A 17666-nucleotide genomic window follows, 5' to 3' on the forward strand; every position below is an offset into this window, starting at 1 on the left:
ACGCACACATGTGCGCGACAGCATCGAGGCTGTCGGCGACCGCCGCTGCGTCTTGCTGCGCATCTTTCGGGATGTTTGCTATGCTGCATGCCGCCGCTAGCGACTGACATCGTACGATCTTGCACAGCGCTGGGAGGGCTTCCAGCAAATCGAGGTCTTCCGCGACTGTTGGTGTCTGAGTCAGAGCTGCCACAACTGCCAACGCCACAGCGACGCCTGCAGACGATCGAGAGGTTGGGGCACATTGCACAATTCGAGCTTTTTGCAGTCGACAAGGCAGGTTTTGTGGTTTTGTCATTACAAGACAAGTGACGCAGGGACGGACACAATTGCAGAATGGCATCATCAGGGTTGGCGGACAGGCAAAAGTTGTGAGGATCCGGGTGACGACGCAATGGAGACTTGAACTACCGCAGACAACAATGTTTGTCTGTAGCTATTCCTTCCGACTACATGCAGTGGAGCTCACCTGCGGTTTGCTGATGAAGCACATCCGTTTTCTGGATAGTTGCTATGAATCGTGGATCCCGCACAGGCAGAAGGAGCCTTAAGAAGAAAGGGCAGCCTGCCGCATGGTAGATGGCCTCCACGCTGTGATCGTCGGCGTCGGCGAGGACTCGGGTAGCCAGCAGCAAGCCTGCAAACCTGCAAGGCACCGCGCCTCATTCGATTCATGTTACCGAACTAGTAAACAGCGATCAAGCACTCTACAATGAGTGCGCCAGCGTTGCGACATCACAACTCAGAGGCATGCCTGGCGCTTCATGCGCGCGGCAGACCACGAGCTCTCCACCTTGCGTGTTTAATGGGCTGACGTCCCGATGCTTGATCCTAGGATGGATGCCCATTGCGGTATGATAGACGGGCTAATAAGTTCCGGTTGCCGAAATCCTATCAGATAGCTTCACGTTGCAGACGTAAATACGGTCCCCAGTTCCGACATGTCTGACGAAACTAACACGAGAACATGGTGAGATTCAACGTTCAATTCCAACCCTCTGAATTGCAGGAGCGGCGCTTGACAACCCCCGGACACAGCAGGCAGTCGCCAGACATGGTGAACATCGCAACGCAGCATGAATCTGGTTGCATGGGAATCATACTTGCTTTCGTCACTACTGTCCGCAAGCAGGCGCACAACAGCGCCCAGCAACGATGACGCTTCGGCCATGGCGATGTTCAGGGGATAGAGAAATGTGCGGCGTGCACCGAAATCGTTTGCACGAGAGAGATAAGGTGCACGTTCAACGTCATGTCTGGAAATATTTCCTCTCGTTGGCTACACGCTATTGTTGGTGCACCCTGACAATGGGGGTCCACGACGTCGTTCCGTACGCCAAACTTCCCTGATGAGCGGAAAGTTTGCCAACAACCTCTACATGCCATTAAGTTTAAAGCCCTTAGTTCCGACATCCAATAACCAGATGATGTAGAAAATGCAACGCATGCTGCAGCTGAAGCTGTGGCCAATCACATGCTGCTGAATCACGCCTGCGGTAAGTCGAAATTCTGATCATCTTCTGTGGGCTCTCGCGTAGCAGTGATTCTCCAGGTGCTGCAGCTGCGGGTAAATGATGGCAGATATATTGACCCCGGATAGAGCATGCCGTGCGTTTTGGCACCAGATCATTGTGTGCGACAAAGCTACTCATCGACAACTTGTGCGTAGCTTCCCACAGAGCAATATACATTGCAAGATGCACTCTCGGTTCTCCGTTGAACATGATGCTTTACGATGTAGTTTGCAATGCCCTTTGATCTGGGCGTAGCAAGGTTTCCATAATGGCGACGTCAGATGGCTTTGGCAATGGCTTTCTCCATCCAGCCAACCAAGCAGGTCGGTTACCTCGGTAGCGTACAGAATTGTTCTTTTATGCCTTGCATGGCAGGTATTGATGTATGCATGCCATGCTGTTCAAACCAACGCGAGTGATTGTCTTGGTTGTCGAACTACAGTGTCACTGATACACTCCAGCCATGTCATTGCTTGCCAGGCCAATGGCCAGGGCACGACTCAACAATCGAGAACGTTCCGACTTCAAATAGCACTGTATCATCCACCTTGCCTACCGCGTGTGCTGGTGTGACAGGGGATGTAGAGCCTGGTGAGCGACCAAGCGACGTGACTGCGACATGTCAGGGTTGCAAACGCACTTCAAACCTCGCCATGCCGGCCCGTGCCTGTGTCGTCTGAGAGAAATCATTGGGAGCTTCGAGAATTGGGGGCATCGAGTCTTTTTCACTGAACCAAAAACCTCGCCAGTCGCTTGCTTATGTTCGGCCTCGGGAGGTCCGCGAACGGTAGTTGATGCCCGTTCATGCTGCAGATGACGAACTTTATCGTGATGTGGTCGAGAAGTTCGGCGGCGACCATGAAAGGGCGTTGGACGCGCTGCAGCAATTAGGCGTAGTTCTGACGCCTCGCGATGGGACGTCGGCCTCCATACCGCGAGATGTTGCGACATCAGGAGGAGACGACATATACAATGACCTGCTAGTCCGTTCTAAAGGGGACCATACTCTCGCACGTGCTGCAATGCGTCAGCTCTCCCTGCATCATTCGCCCTCGCAGACCGCACCGCAGGCCAAGGGCTTAAGCCTCTACGAAGCCAACACCAGCACACGGACGACGAGCACAGTGTCGACGCTTTGTCTCACAGGGGGACCACCAACCGCTTCGGACTACGGGCCAGTCACAGCAGAGTCATCAGGGGTGTTTGCTGGATCGGGCAACGTGGTGCACAGGGGTGGGGACATTGATGATGAAACGGTCTACGCGGACATTGCGCCCCCGTTCTATGTGTGTCCAGTGTCAGGAATTGTGATGCGCGACCCGGTGGTGCTCGAGTCGGGGCGGTCATATGAGCGCCAGGCGATTGAATACCACTTGAGCAAGCATCCAAACATTTGCTTTGCGTCAAGGCGGCCTTTGGAGTCGCCCGTCACCATGGACCCCAATGTTAGCTTGCGGGACAACATCAAGGCTTGGTGTGCAGTGAACGCCCCACGTCTCCTGGTGCGTGCTCATCTCTCTGCAAAGTGGGGATATACAAGCGACACTACTGTCTGCAAGTAGTAGTGGTGAGCAGCGTTTCGCAAGACCCTGTAATTTGCGGGTCGCGGTGCCTGGAAATGCATGATTTTTAGGGGCAAAGCTGGGGGTCGAACTTCCATTCCGGCGAATCATTGGTGGTGAGGTGAGATCGGCAGGTTATTGGTTGCTGTCCTTGCTGCTCATGCAGGGCAAGTGCCAGTGTACATCTAATCAACTCAATGCTGAATAGCAACCCCGTTCGCCACCCTTGATTTGTGACAAAGGATTGCAGATGTGCATGGAAGCACGCAAAAGTGTCTGGTGAGCACACCGTACGGGTCCACTCAAGTCTGATTGATTAGCATTACTAGGACGTACTATGGTAGCCAGGGCCATATTCTTCACCCCATGACGCACCTGCCGGACATGGTGGATGGTCTACAGAAGGAAGGCAGTGAGCATTGGCCTGCAAGTCGACTGACCTGCACACACTGGTGGACACCACAGGTTCTGTCTGCCGTGCATGCTTACATGATGAAACAAGAGTTGTGCCAAAGGCTTGACAAGCCTGGGCAAAGCTGTATTCTGATAAAGAAGTACGATTCAGTGCTGCGTAGATGTTTGTATGTTGTCACATTTCTGAGAATTACCACAGTAGAGGAACTTCTCACATCAGTGCAAGGCTCTTTTTTTTTGGCGAGTATTGCATGATGAATGCCATCAACTGTGCAAAGTATTGTGTGGTTTCTTGGGTCAGCAGGGTACCTATCGCGGCGAAAACAAAAGCCGGGAATTTGTGTCTACAATAGGTAAGGGCAGGGATGCTGGCAGTGCCTAGCGCGGACGCACTGATGAGCAAAGAACTTTCGAAAGGAACCTTAGGAACCTTGAGATATGCGGTGTGTGTGCAGGACGTCGATGGGCACTTGCGGCCGGCCAACTTTCCCATGGGTGTTGAGCATCACATCAACCAATTGAACGACCGACGAGACGCCTCCCGCACTCTGGGATCCTCCCTTCCATTGGCGCCTCCACGTGCAACGACACCACACTCCCGCCGATCCGTCTACACCCCAACCGCTATCGAACTCGCCGACCAGCGCCTTGCACAGCAGTTGCAGAGCGAGGACCTCTTCACGATCGCGCACGCCGACCACACGGGCGTGCGTTTAGCAAAATCGAATGCCCCCCCCCCCCAGCTGGCACACTCCACCAAGCGTGTGAAACAGTTCCGGAGCGCTGCATCCTGCATCTCGCTGCTCTGGTTCGCCATGTTTCTGTGGATGCTGTCGAACAACGACTGGAAGTTTACGAGCATTAGCAACAACCCTTGGATCGGCGTGCCGGCTGCGGCAATGCTCAAGTCCTGGGGAACCTGCAGTCCGTGCATCACACGTGACGGGGAGTGGTGGCGGCTGTTTGTGTCTCCGCTGCTCTCCGCTGGGGTGACTCAGCTCATCCTGAACAGCGCGTCGCTTGCCCTGTGGTCGTACATCAATGCGCATTTTGGCATCCCGCTCTGGATGTATGGTGCCTGCTTGCTCGTCGGCGGCTTTGGTGGCTCCCTTGTCTCGTCGGTCGCCGTCGAAGAGACCGTTCACGTGGTGTCCTCCGCAATTCCAGCAGCGGCGATGGGCGTGGCCATGGTTGGCATCATCACGTGGGGTAGAGCGATGCGGCGGCGATATGCCACCATGGGTGTGTTGTTGTTGTGCATCGGGGTGCACATCCTCCTGTGCCTAGCGCCGTTTGCAGACACCTGGGCCACCCTTGCTGGCTGCATCCTTGGGGGCCTGTGCGCGCAAGCGTACCTGCTGCCTAGCTTCAATGCGGTGCGTTGCCGTCTGCGCGTTCTGTATGTGGTGGCCTTGTAGGGGTTACTCACCCGCTTTGACTCTTGCGTCATTACATCAACAGTTCAGCTCAATGCCATGGTCGAACCTCACGCCGATATGTGCAGCACTCAGACAGCTCTGTTATGGCCTGAGATTGGTAAGTTCTGCCGATGATGCACATGTAAAGATGTGTAGGTACGTACAGATGTAAGAAGAGAAATAATGAAAGAGGTGTTTACAAATAAGTGCGGATGCTATCGTCCCAACTGATATCATTTGACCATACACATGCTACCCCAAGTGATTTCAACTGCGAACTTTCACATGCTCATAGTGAGCATGAGCCTCACTTATCTATAAGGTCCGCATTGATGACTCAGAGCCCTTGATGCAGGTGTCCCGCAGCATTACGGAGCGCTCCATCATGGTTTGGCAGCTGGTGCTGAGTTTATGCGTGCTCCTTGTGTACATTGTCGCCGTCATCGCACTTTTGCGCAGCCCCAGGCATGGCTTGGACTGCTCCTCGTGCTCTGCCATTTCGTGCGTGGACATGCTCAAGTGGTCCTGTGCGAAGTCTTTGCACAACGAAGGCGCGTGTGAGTTTGCGGTGTACACGAACTCGACCCTATCTCTGGAGTGCCCACAGGCCGACCACTCCACACACTTCTTCGACAACTACAATGTTGAGGGGGTTCCTCACAGCCAGCTGAAAGAGCTTTGCGATGCTACATGCGAGACGCCATCTCCTCCCCCGCCTGCTGCGTACGTTGGCAGCACTGGATCGACCCCTTACGCACCGAGCCCTCCTGGCGAGCTTTTGTAATCTATTGATGGGAACCTTCTCCATCCATGGCATTTCATTCTTGTTCATCGGACTGTTCAGAGATGGACAGGGACGGTGTGGACAACTAAGCACGTCTCTCTCGGCACACTTGCCGCATAGAAGGTTGGGAAGATGCTGAGTGAGGCGCTCTTCTTAGTCCCAACAACCCAGGCCAATTCAATGACACCACATGGACTGCGCTCGGCCCCATTGTAACCATTTTGAGGCCAATCGAGGTGTCCCGTTGCAGATCGCTTTTGGGCGTCTGTGTGCAATTGCAGTGGCCATGCGGCAGCGCCTTCTCTTCATGCCAACCGTTTGACGTGTCATGCTTCGAAACCCAGCAGGTTGCAGGTTGCAACGACTTGCAACGTGAGGGTTGCGTCCACATGTCGCGACACTGCCAGAAGTGCGCTTGTAATGTCCTGTTTGAGTATGTCCATCTTGCATGCGACATGAGGTTTCACTGCGATGTTGACGCTTTGGAATTTTGGTCGTCAAGCCTTGTGTTATGTGAATGTCCCGTTCTGGACATTTAATGCCATGAACGCTTCCACTAACTGGGACCAAACAATCAGGCTGAGCTACGGTTACGCCCAGGGTCCTTCAAACATATTCAGAGCTCACTCGACGTGTTGTTATTTGTGAATTGAAACCCTTCCGATGACTGGTGACTGGGCTTCCCAAACCCTGATAACCGAGTAACACCCAGGCCCTGGACCAGGACCTGGCTGGCCACCTGCTCGCGATTACATTTGCCCAGAGTGGATGACAGCTCAGGCAATTTCTAGGAACGTCAGTCACAGCACTTTACAAGGATAATTTGCAAGGTGCATTACAACCTCCGTTGCAGTTACTTGCTGAGGCGAATCCATATAACCATGATTAGTACATATCGAGCACATCTGTTGTCAAAGCAGCATACTCGTGCGCCCATGGTACTTGCATGGCAACGAATGGATCCTCGAGGTTCCTTGTTTTCAGCTCCAGCACAGGCTTTGCGTGTCAACGCGCTGCCACGGATGTCAGATACATATTATGAGGATACAGTGGGTGACGGGAGCATTGTATCAGGAACACAGGGGGTCCTTGGCGTAGTTATCGTCGACCACGGAAGCAGGCGACAGGAGTCCAACAGCATGCTGGAAGAATTTGCAGCCTTGTATTCGGAGACTTCAGGCAGAACTTTAGTTGAGGTTGCCCACATGGAAATAGCTACGCCATCTATTTTGGATGCGCTCGCATGTTGTGTCGCTCGAGGTGCAACACACGTAGTAGTCGCGCCTTACTTTTTGTCTCCAGGGCGGCATATACAGACAGACATACCTGCGCTAGTGGACGAAGCACGTGGTGTCTATCCGTCCCTCCAAATTGAAGTGGCGGAGCCGATTGGTGCGTCCAGCAACCCTGACAGAGACTCAAGTTATTCCAGAACCACTTGCACACGCTGCGTGTGTGCAAGAAGCCTCTTCATGCCTGGGCAGCATGGCCTGGCGCCCTTGCTCTGTTCATATTAATTGGCAGGTTTCCCAGAATGTCATGAAACGACTGATAATGTGACGTGCGTGCAGGAATTGATGTGTTGCTTGCGCAGCTGATTGATAACCGAGTAGCCACAGCTGTGTCACGATTTGAAAAACACGCACAGCCACTCGCTCCATCAACTGGAGCCAACTGATTCTAGTTATCCTGGATGGGCAGACTACATTCCTGCTGCTGATCCAAGAGTGCAGTCCAGCCCATGTTTCGTTCAGCGTCAAGCCAACAGCCCCACTGCTGGATGGACCGCGCCGCACAGCTGGTGGCAGTCTGAAAGTTTTCAGTCTGGCCTTGGTGACTGTGGTCCTGGATTGCGTCGGTATTTCAAATGACAGATGCAGGAATCCTGCTTATCGCCTCGGCTGCCTACTAACAACTACTGCCAGAACGGCGAGTACACAACATGCTGGTAACTGCACCAGGGATGTGCAACGCTGCACATCCATAGCATCATCAAATACGTCTTGACACAATCCGCACAAACGTTCCTATTTATCTATTTGGTAGATTGCTGTGATTTCATTTGGTTGATAAATGCAGGGCTAGGCCCTCAAGTGGGCTGAGTCGGCACTGAGTCCGCAGAGACAAAGCACTGTTCCCAATCCCTTCATTCAATTCTTTTTATGATCCAGGACACCAGTGTACATGAATATACAATGATTTTCGACATCTTTTGTGGGGACAGCATATTGCAAACAGGTTGCTTTGTGGATACAAACTGCCAATAGTTTTTGTGCACAAACCTCCCATATGCTCTGACTGAGCGGCAAAAAGCCAACCTATAGGTCTGTCTTCGTCGTTCCATCCTGATAGATTTAGATGCTGGCCATATACGTAGACACAGGACACTGACAGCCAAGTCTGTCGCTGTGGACCCCATGGAGGACACATGACGTTTACGATGTAAAGGCGGTCCTTGCACCATCTGTTGTCAGGTGCAGGAAACCAACTGCAGAAAACAATCACCATAATACATGTGCGTCTGAGTGTACAGGCATCACATCGCAGGGCATGGGCCATGCCATGGAGTCCATACCTATGAGTCATCACGAGATTATCATTGTAGGGTGCAGATTGCAGGTATAAGAATGAATGAATCCAACCTTTGTCCGCAATTGTATGGCACAGTGTAGCGCTATCGATTTCTTCTGAAAGCATTGGTTGTTGTTCCACAATTCACTGGGCTTATTTCAACCATGAACTCCCTCGCAGCAAACGGGCGATGCGCCCACTTTCGCGCAGCACAGGTCGGCAGCTTGCGCGCAGCCCCTCGACATGTGTCAGGTACTTTTCATGGTCGGTGGAAACACCATGCTTGCTGCCATGTGCCTTGGCTGTTGTTTACACGGCTGGTAAGGTGCAGTTTGCATCGAGCAAGCATGTGTGCTGTATGGCAGGCGGTCGGTATGTTATGAAAAACAGATTAGATTTGGCATCGTACCTCCGCTTGCAGTTATTTGCTCGCACGGAACAGCATGTGCCGTGCTGGCGTGGGATAGCATGACGTGCCCGTTTGCTGCAGGTAGGCGCCTAGTATTCGCACAAGCCCAGCAGCAGACTGATACTGAAAAGGACTCGGCAGCACGACAGCTCTTGGGTATTCGAGGTGGTGGCTTGGAGACGGACATTTGGAAGATCCGATTGCAATTGACAAAGCCTGTGACGTGGGTGCCACTCATCTGGGGTAAGTTGCGAGAGAACCAAGATGCGCCAGTGTTGTTGGTAAAGATATGAGATTGTGGCTGTTTGGATCCTTCCATTTGGACGTCGGGCGCTGTTGCGATTGCTACGAAGAGGCAAGTTAGGGGTTGGTAGGGTTTGTACATGTAAACTCCAGGTGATTGATCGTGGCATTCGGTGGCATGCAGCAGTAGCGTCCGTCTCCAAACATTTGGCGCGACATTCATATGTTGTCACGAGTGATGTATCACGCTGGAGTCATCGTTCTTCATGCCAGCGATCTGGCACTACTTGCGCCAGCTGCTGAAGTCATGACCACCTTTCACCCCAGATAGGGAGATCTGGGATCGATCAGTGTACGCACACAACAACCCTGATGACAAACTGAGCTGCAGGTGTGGGGTGCGGCGCGGCAGCAAGTGGTCACTACCAATGGAATGATCCCACACAGATCGCTCAGCTTCTGACATGCATGGTGATGTCGGGGCCGTTACTGACAGGGTACACTCAGACCATCAATGATTGGTATGACCGAGACATCGATGCCATCAATGAGCCGATGCGGCCAATTCCTTCGGGGCGGATATCAGAGGGTGAAGTCATTGCCCAGATCTGGGTGCTGCTGCTCGGTGGGATTGGAGTTGCAGCTCTCCTCGACAAGTGCGTTGCCATGCCGAAACGTCTGGGATATTTCCTGTGTTGGCTAGTTGTGTTTCAGCATATTTCTCTCAAAGCTTGACAAGCAACTCAAGCAGCCCCTTGAATTTGCTCTTGCCTGTCAACGATCTCATTCACGGCTTGTACATGGTTGGAAGAGGCGCCATTTGACGTGTGTTCCTGTGTTCCTGATTTGGAAGAACGGTGTGAGGTGAAGTTGACCTGAGAACGGGTCCAGGGGCCCAGAAACGGGATGTTTGTGAGCATTGGCTGGCAATCTGGCTGGTCTTGCGTGAGTCTCGTCTGTCTGTCACTGCTGATTGCAATCACTGGTGAGTAAGGAGCATCGGAAGTGAGCACTGATATTGATGCACATAGCGTTGCGTGTCGTGAGAACTCCATAACCAGTTAGAACGCTACCCGTCCTTTTCTTTCATGAGTCCCTGAGGATGAACTTGCTTCCCATGTCGACAACGTTGCTGCCAACGACGCCAGCCTAAGCTCGTGCGCTGACGAGCGTAGCATTCGTACTTGGAGTTGCCAATGTTCATTCGGATGCAAACAAATACATCACATGGATAATGGCAGAAAATGTCAACAAGTGACGAAGGAGAGCACCTTCGAAACGATACAGCTCATTGAACGTCAGCGGTCGGAACAAGCAATGCTGTCATAAATGAGCGGCCGCTCGCGCGAGCTGAAACTTGAAGAGAACGCCGTTACATGATAGCATTGCCCCTACATAGGCCGGTGCTGACAATACATCATTATCATCAGCTCCTTGCCGACGCGGGGCGCTCAAGTGTCGCTTGGAGTTGCCAATGTCCATGTGGATGCGGTAGCGCTGTAAACAGGTTCATCATCATCACGAGCCTGTGATGCAGGTGGTCAGGCCACGAGTTCCCCATCATGGTGCTTCTGGCGGTGGGTGGCTCGATCGTATCCTACATCTACTCAGCGCCCCCACTGAAGCTGAAGCAGGAGGGTTGGCTGGGCAATTACGCCCTAGGGTCGTCCTACATCGCGCTCCCATGGTGGGCCGGCCAGGCGCTCTTCGGCGAGCTCAGCTTTGATGTCTGCGTTCTCACCGTCCTATACTCCATCGCCGGCCTTGGCATCGCTATCGTCAATGACTTCAAGTCGATTGAGGGGGACCGTGCAATGGGGCTCAACTCACTGCCCGTTGCGTTTGGAGTGGATACAGCCAAGTACATCTGTGCTGCATCTATCGATGTGACTCAGCTTGCCGTCGCCGCTTACTTGGTTTGGGGCCTGGACAAGCCTGTTTACGGCACAGTCCTCTTCTGCTTGATCCTGCCTCAGGTGAGTCCGCACCCTCTCCTTGATGCTTCCAATCCGGTGCAAATCGATGCTGCAGTGAATTTGCAGTGAACAACAATGCATGTGCAGACTGCCGGACAGCTGCATGAATGACAGCCAATGCATGTATTTGCATTTGGTGCTACCTCTAACAGATATGAAAATTCTTCACACGGCAGATGAAGCGGTGCTGCTTTGTCGCGCTTGTCATGGAAACCAAAAGGTTGAGGTGTCACAAATGAGAGCTTAACAGGTGACGCATGAAAGGGATGGCACAACCTGGTCCTTTTTGGGAGTTGCTGGCTTTGAGGCAGCCCGCAATCCTGCATGATGATGATGTATTTTTCTACAACACTACCGCACCCACATGGAAACCAGTGTTGTGTTGAGGCTCCAAATTCAAGTATGCAAAGACATTTTGTGTGTTGGTTGTATGTAAACCCACGCATGATGGTGACGAAGGCCTGCGTGCAAGAGTCCGGCTGTACCTGAAAAGCTTGTCTGCTCAAGGTGCTATCTCCTTTTGAGATATCTGCTGAGACATCCATGCACATCTGTGATTCACCATGCCAACAAGCAACTCAACATACATTTGCCCTGCTCCAAGCTGACGCTTGTGACTGCATGTCCCCCACACAGCACGGCCACCTGCAGTGTTGTGCATTGCAACCCACGTGCAAACGTGATCTCAATTGTGTTGCCTGCAGATCTTTGCTCAAGTCAAGTACTTCCTACCAGATCCTATCGCCAACGATGTCAAGTACCAAGCAGCCGCACAACCCTTCCTTGTATTTGGCTTGTTGACAACTGCACTTGCAATTGGTAGCACTAACGCAGCCCTGTAGATGACGAGTGCTTGTCAAGCCTCCTTTGTATCCTTTCACCTGTTCAGAGCTTGGTTTCTATGTACTGCTAGTTTGGGATGCGATGTTGGTGTGCCCTGTAAACGAAACATGCCCCAGTAGCAAGGCATATATGCGCAAACTGCCATGGCAGGAGGTGTGGCGGCTTGCATGCCCTTTACTGGGGTAGCGCGGGCTCCTCTGATCTCTGCTTGGCAACGCGTTTATGACAGCGTTGCTTCAGACTGTGGTTGGGAGCAGTCTTCTCGCGACATCACAGACGCTTTGGTGGCCGAATTGTTGGCAGGTGTGCAGCACGTTGTGTCGCAAGTTATTGGCGATCGCGCTGCTCGCGACTTCCGATCCTCGTTTAATGTGGCCACCGACGCGGGTAGACGGGATGCGGCTCGTCTCCTTAGTGCTGCGACTGGTCCTTCCGCGGCGTGGATCACTGCGCTGCCTGGTGCTGCCACTACGCGTCTTAGCAATGAGGATTTTGTCTCAGCTGGACGCCACCTTCTAGGTCTCGGGGTGCCTGTTCGGGTAGCAGCTCCGCCTTGTCTATGTGGAGCTGGAGATGCGGGGAAGCCAGATCATGCGATGGTCTGCAATCAAACTGCTGGGATGGCAACGTTACGCCACGATATCTGGGCTTCTGCCTGGCGTCGGGCCATCCGTCGTGCTGGTTGCGCTTCCAGTGCGGAACCAGCATACAGCAGTCTGGTCGCTCATGGCCACTGCAATGGCGCTGCTGGTCTGCGGCGTGGCGACATTCTGGCTGTTATGCCGGAGGGCCGCATCGTCGTCTGGGATTGCGTGGTTACGCATCCTACCGCAGCTTCCTACGTTCGTGGCGCGGCTCGTGATGCGGGTTTTGCCGTGTTGCGGGCGGAGCAGGCAAAAGAGACGTCAGTTTAAGTCACTTGGTCAAGACGTCGGCTACGATTTCATACCGCTTGCAGTTGAGTCGTTCGGGCGCCTTGGGCGAGAGGCTTCGCGTTTCTTGTCGGACCTAGGCGATGTGGCGGCTGCAAGTGGAGGTGTTTCGAAGGCAGCATTTGTGCGCTCGTTCCGGCAAGAACTCAGCTGTGCTTTGTGCCGTGGCAACGGGAAGATGTATTACCGGTCCATGTTTTGTTTTGCACAGAATGTGGGCCGCAGTTCATGCCGGGTTGTGAGCTGCCGGTTGATGAGGCAGGTGAGGAGTAGAGGGGTTGGTGTGTCGTGTTGTAGCGCTCCTGCTTTGCTCTCCCTTAGTCTTGTCGGCTGGCTGTTTTGATTGTCCTTTTCTTTCTTTCTTTGTTTTCCTGTGTGTTTGGTTTTACTTTCTTTCGTGTGTTCTTGAATTGAGTCGTCCGCAGTTTATTTCTGCTTTGCTTTCCCGCTTCGTTGTAACACATATATGCACGATACTGGCCAGATTCACGGGTTGGATGATCAGGACACACCATACCATCAACTTGGCGGCCAACATCACACTTTTGGACTCACCGCAAACTGTACATAGTAGAAGCAGGTCAGATTTTCATGTTTACGTAGGATAGAGAAACCAAGAAAAGGTGTCACGCTTCTAGCCTACGGTGTGCGAAGGTTTTGGCAAGTTGATGACGGTTGACTTTGTCTTGCACATAAGGGCGAGAGAGTTCTTGATGCCTTGCGACCCAATGCCTGAATCCCTAAAGCCCTGGAAGGGGAAGTGGTCTGGGCCGCGAGCAGGTGGCCCATTGATCTGCATGACACGAAACAATTCAATCATGCTCCGCAAGACAACTTGGGCCAGGGAAGCAAACAACAAGTACCAGTAAAGCTACAAGTTCAGCTAACAAGAAATCAGGCAAAGCAGAAAGACAGGCTTGCAAGCCCAAGAAACAAGGTTGCGATCAGGCGCTCAGCAACTGCACAAGCTTGCAATAGCACTCATTACACTGCGGTTAAATAACGTTAAATAACGATGGGTCGGCATCCACAGTTGCGTCATCAGACATCATTAGACAACGTGCGACGGTCGACCAGTACCAAGCACTTGGTTTCACATACATGCACTATCTCAACACGTTGATGCTGATGTTGATGTATCCTTTGCGGAAGCCTGTACAAAAGCCTATGTCTGATACCAGAAATGCTGATTTTGCTATTTTATCGTGTAGGTCCTGATCCAACAAATGGGTCGACTGTGCTTTTGCACAGCCCTAATCTTTTGCGCATCCACATGGGCAATTGGTTGTTTATCAGTTTCGATGCAAATCCCTCGTCTGATAAAAGGGAACGAGATGACAAACGAGCAACGAAGCAACACTCCTGTGCATCATTGTTGTTTCGATCAAGCTATGAGCGCGCATGGAAGAGGGGCATGCTCTCATGTCGAATCAAAGCATCCATGGGTCCTGAATGCGTGCACAAACATGAGCGTGGGCAAGAACGATGACATTCCCCACGTTGCTGCAAGAAGGGGAGAAAGGGTACCTGAACTGTTCCAGTCATCATGGCATCGCTGATGCGAATTGCCTCGTTGATGTCGTTGGTGAAGACGCATCCTTGGAGCGCAAATCGGTTGTCGTTGCAGTGAGTGATAGCTTCTTCGACGGTGTTGATGCGCATGATGGGCACCACGGGCCCAAACTGCTCCTCAAACGCCAGCAGCATTTTGGGGGTGATGTGGTCGATGACCAACGGATGAATGAGATTCCCGTCACGCTTCCACTCCCCCAGAAAGACAGCGCCCTGGACCTTTGCATCTGCACGCGTACTTTCCTTATCACTTCTTGCCATTTTTGCATACATGAATGTCGGAGCGAGAAATCAAAATTGTAGCGGAGATGCTAACATATTTGCATACGGGTGCAGGCCCATTGCAAAGCTCACCCACCCCACTGTGTGCGAAAGTGTGTGTTTTGCCCAGAATGCTGTAATGATGTGCAGCGACGATGGGACAGGGTTCCGGTGGAGCAGCTACTGACTTTGCAGAAGCAAGAGCGGAAGTGTAGAGAATTCTGTTGACTCGGACAGTTGCTCCGACACCGCTACAATGCATCTCTCCAAAAGGCGCGAAAATGTTGAGATCTATTCGAGACCTAACAAGGCAACAGCTGCAGCCAAGCTGTTACCGCATGTGTGGTTCGGCAGCTATGCATGGCCTGTCATGACGAATGCATGCAGTGCGTACCCAGGCAAGACAAATGCATGCCATGCATAGGGTGCTGGTGGTTACCTACGTGAGATGACATGTGTTACACGAGAATATCAATCAGCTGGGGCTGTTGCAGATAGAAGACACGCCGAAAAATGAGTTTGGATGATATGATCTATCGCACTTGTGTGCAACTGACTTAGATAAGTCCACAACTCGCAAGCGACTTGCTTAAACGGCAGCATACATACCGCTGCACATCACATCTGCATTCGGGCAACTATTCATTCTCATTGACTGATAGCATGAACCGCATCTGGGACCATTCAGCGAACATATTCTGGGAACGTCCTGAGTCCTGAGTGGCGCTTGGAGTTGCCAATGTGGATGCGGTGCGCCATAGAGAGTTACATCACCAACATAATGTGGGCAAGGCTGGTAAATGAGAGCCCTTGGTCCCAGTCACCGCGATACCCCCCTCCCAGGTAATGTCCCGCTCTCATCAAGGCGTTCGTGCTGTGTACTAGGGCGTTCAGTTCACATTACATGAAACCTGCAATAGTGAGCTATCTCAGACTCACCTGCTTTTGCACGTGCTCGGTCACCTGACAGGCCGTAGTCTTTTCCTGTGTAGTGTTTGCCTCAGATTTTGTGTTTTGATCTGGGCATGTAACATCTGGCCATGTAACATCTGAGGGCCAAAAGCCATTCACTCAGAGCTGGATACAGCAATATGAATCCCAGAGACGCACCCGTGACAAGTTTCTCGATCCAGTCAGCCGAGCTCTTGCTGATGACAGCGCAGATATCGGCGTTGTCCTCGGGGCGCCCCACCACGAGCTTGCTCACAAGGGCAGCCACCTTGGCGACAAGAGTGTCCGCAACGGTCTTGTCCACCAGGACAACTTTGACCGCTGTGCAGCGCTGGCCCTGGTAGCTGAGGCCCCCCTTGACAATGCTGCTTGCTGCAAGGTCGAGATCCGCATCCGCACACACTATGCACACATCCTTGCCTCCGAGCTCCATTTGTAGGGGTACCATGCCTGCTTTCTTGCTGATCTCAATACCTGCAAGCCACCATTAATTATTTGAGTATGTGTACACAACAGCCTGCATTTTAGCTCCGAGAGACCCAAGTAGTTCTTGGCGTTGCCGATGTCCTCGACGAGGACTCCTCGTGGATGCGGTAGTGTTATAAAAAGATACATCAACAAAGACGGCGGTGGCATTTCTGTAGCACTTTTGGACGTTGCTGCCAGAATCACAACACATGCTGGGTCAGGCGGAATGCGCGGTCTGAGGAACACTCGCGCCACATGACTGACGCTGAATCCGCCCATACTCGCTCACCGTGTACATCAAATAAGTTCTCCAACGAAGTAGAAATAACATACTGTTGTACACGGCGTGAATGCGACACTGCAGCCCGCGTGGGCATTGCTGGAGACGTACCGACGTCGCCTCCGGTGAATGAAATGCAGTTTGCCTTCGGATGCGTTGTGAGGTGGTCTCCGATGACTCGTCCTTCTCCAGTGATGCATTGTAGCAGACCCGGGGGCAGGCCAGCTTTGTGGAAGGCCTGAACCATGTGGAGCCCTGACACAGCCCCTTGTGTTGGTGGCTTGAGGATGCAAGCGTTCCCTGCCATGAGTGCTGGTGCCAGCTTAGAGACAGCCAGGTTGACGGGGTAATTGAAAGGAGGGATGCAGAGGACTACCCTAGCGGAACCTTGCTGACGAGGCAAAGTTTGTTCCTGGAGTGACCGGGGAACGAGTCCGAGTTCAGAAGCTGTCCTTCCCCAAGAAATCGAGCCCCTTCTTCTGCGACGTATATCATCAGGTCCGCGGACCGGATGACTTCCGTCAGCGAGTCCTTCGCTGGCTTGCACACTTCGGTCAAAATGGATGAGGCTATAGGGTCTGCATTTTCGCGCAACTGCTGAGCAGCACGGGTGATATAGTCGGCCCGTTTCCACAAAGGCGTCTTGGCCCATTCGCGTTGCGCAACCTGCGCGCTTGTGTAGGCTTGGTCAACCTCTTCCTTTGTGCATGCCTGGACGGTGAACGCAACTTCGTCTGATTGAGGGTTTTTGATCGATACCACATTTCCTGACGTGGATACCTTCCACTCCCCATCACAATAGTACTTGTATGCCCCACCCTCTGCAATCAGCTCTTGGAAAAAGGAGGACGCCATGCTTGCAATAGACCGTGCACCACTTCGTGCGATTTGGGGCATGCACACTCGCATACCCTGACTACAAAGAGGACAACAGAGGTGGACCACCCTGCAGATTTGACGTCAACCGGTGTTTGTACTTGTAAGGAATGAACAAATCAGTTAAAGTGTCAAACAACGTCGGGAGCTATCCATAAGCGCAGCCCGGTCGCGATTGGAGAGACGGCTTTTGGGTTTGTCACGTGATGCCCATCCCGCCTATCTGAGGTTTCTAGCTAGCTACGGTAGTGACTAGCTTCGTCAGAATGAATAGCGTAGCAGCATGGAGCGTTTCTCATGGAGCGTTTCTCATGGAGCGTTTTTAAGAGCGATACTGACCGCCATAATGGACACGATATTCGACAATGACGTCAGGATTCAGCTATCCAAGCGTGACGATGCACCATACTGAACGCCATTCCGAACGCGATATCGGTGCCAGGAATGAATCCCTCTGGGGGGGGGGTCAAATTAGACAGCCATTTCGAACACGATATTCCCACGGGTGTTCCAAACGCCCAACCCTGTCCGTAACGCTGCTAGCGCACCACAGCGTTCAACACTTGAAAAACATACGATAATTTTCCCGTAG

At 52.5% G+C, this 17666-nt stretch overlaps 1 protein-coding gene and 1 pseudogene across 1 annotated transcript; one reads left to right on the forward strand and one right to left on the reverse strand.

Moving 5' to 3' along the window:
- The first annotated feature begins 6627 nt into the window (after positions 1 to 6627).
- On the forward strand, positions 6628 to 11733 carry LOC149810291 (chlorophyll synthase, chloroplastic-like). The gene is made up of 6 exons (XM_089994308.1): positions 6628 to 7198; positions 7394 to 7550; positions 8629 to 8915; positions 9307 to 9571; positions 10453 to 10891; positions 11596 to 11733. Exons 1-6 carry the CDS (start codon positions 6628 to 6630, stop codon positions 11731 to 11733), a joined length of 1857 nt encoding a protein of 618 aa, XP_089850434.1.
- Positions 11734 to 13300: 1567 nt separating this feature from the next.
- Positions 13301 to 17053, reverse strand: LOC149810292 (NADP-dependent glyceraldehyde-3-phosphate dehydrogenase-like; annotated as a pseudogene).
- Positions 17054 to 17666: the final 613 nt, after the last annotated feature.

The sequence above is a fragment of the Nuphar pumila genome, unplaced genomic scaffold (assembly GCF_984573655.1).
Source record: "Nuphar pumila unplaced genomic scaffold, dmNupPumi1.hap1.1 HAP1_SCAFFOLD_399, whole genome shotgun sequence".
Taxonomy (NCBI): domain Eukaryota; kingdom Viridiplantae; phylum Streptophyta; class Magnoliopsida; order Nymphaeales; family Nymphaeaceae; genus Nuphar; species Nuphar pumila.

Excerpts from the sequence above, each read along its gene's own strand:
- LOC149810291 (XM_089994308.1), top strand. The coding sequence starts at position 6,628 with ATGGTACTTGCATGGCAACGAATGGATCCTCGAGGTTCCTTGTTTTCA. Across the intron at positions 8,916-9,306 it reads GTGGGTGCCACTCATCTGGG|GTGTGGGGTGCGGCGCGGCA; the intron begins GTAAGTTGCGAG and ends ACTGAGCTGCAG. Across the intron at positions 10,892-11,595 it reads TCTGCTTGATCCTGCCTCAG|ATCTTTGCTCAAGTCAAGTA; the intron begins GTGAGTCCGCAC and ends TGTTGCCTGCAG.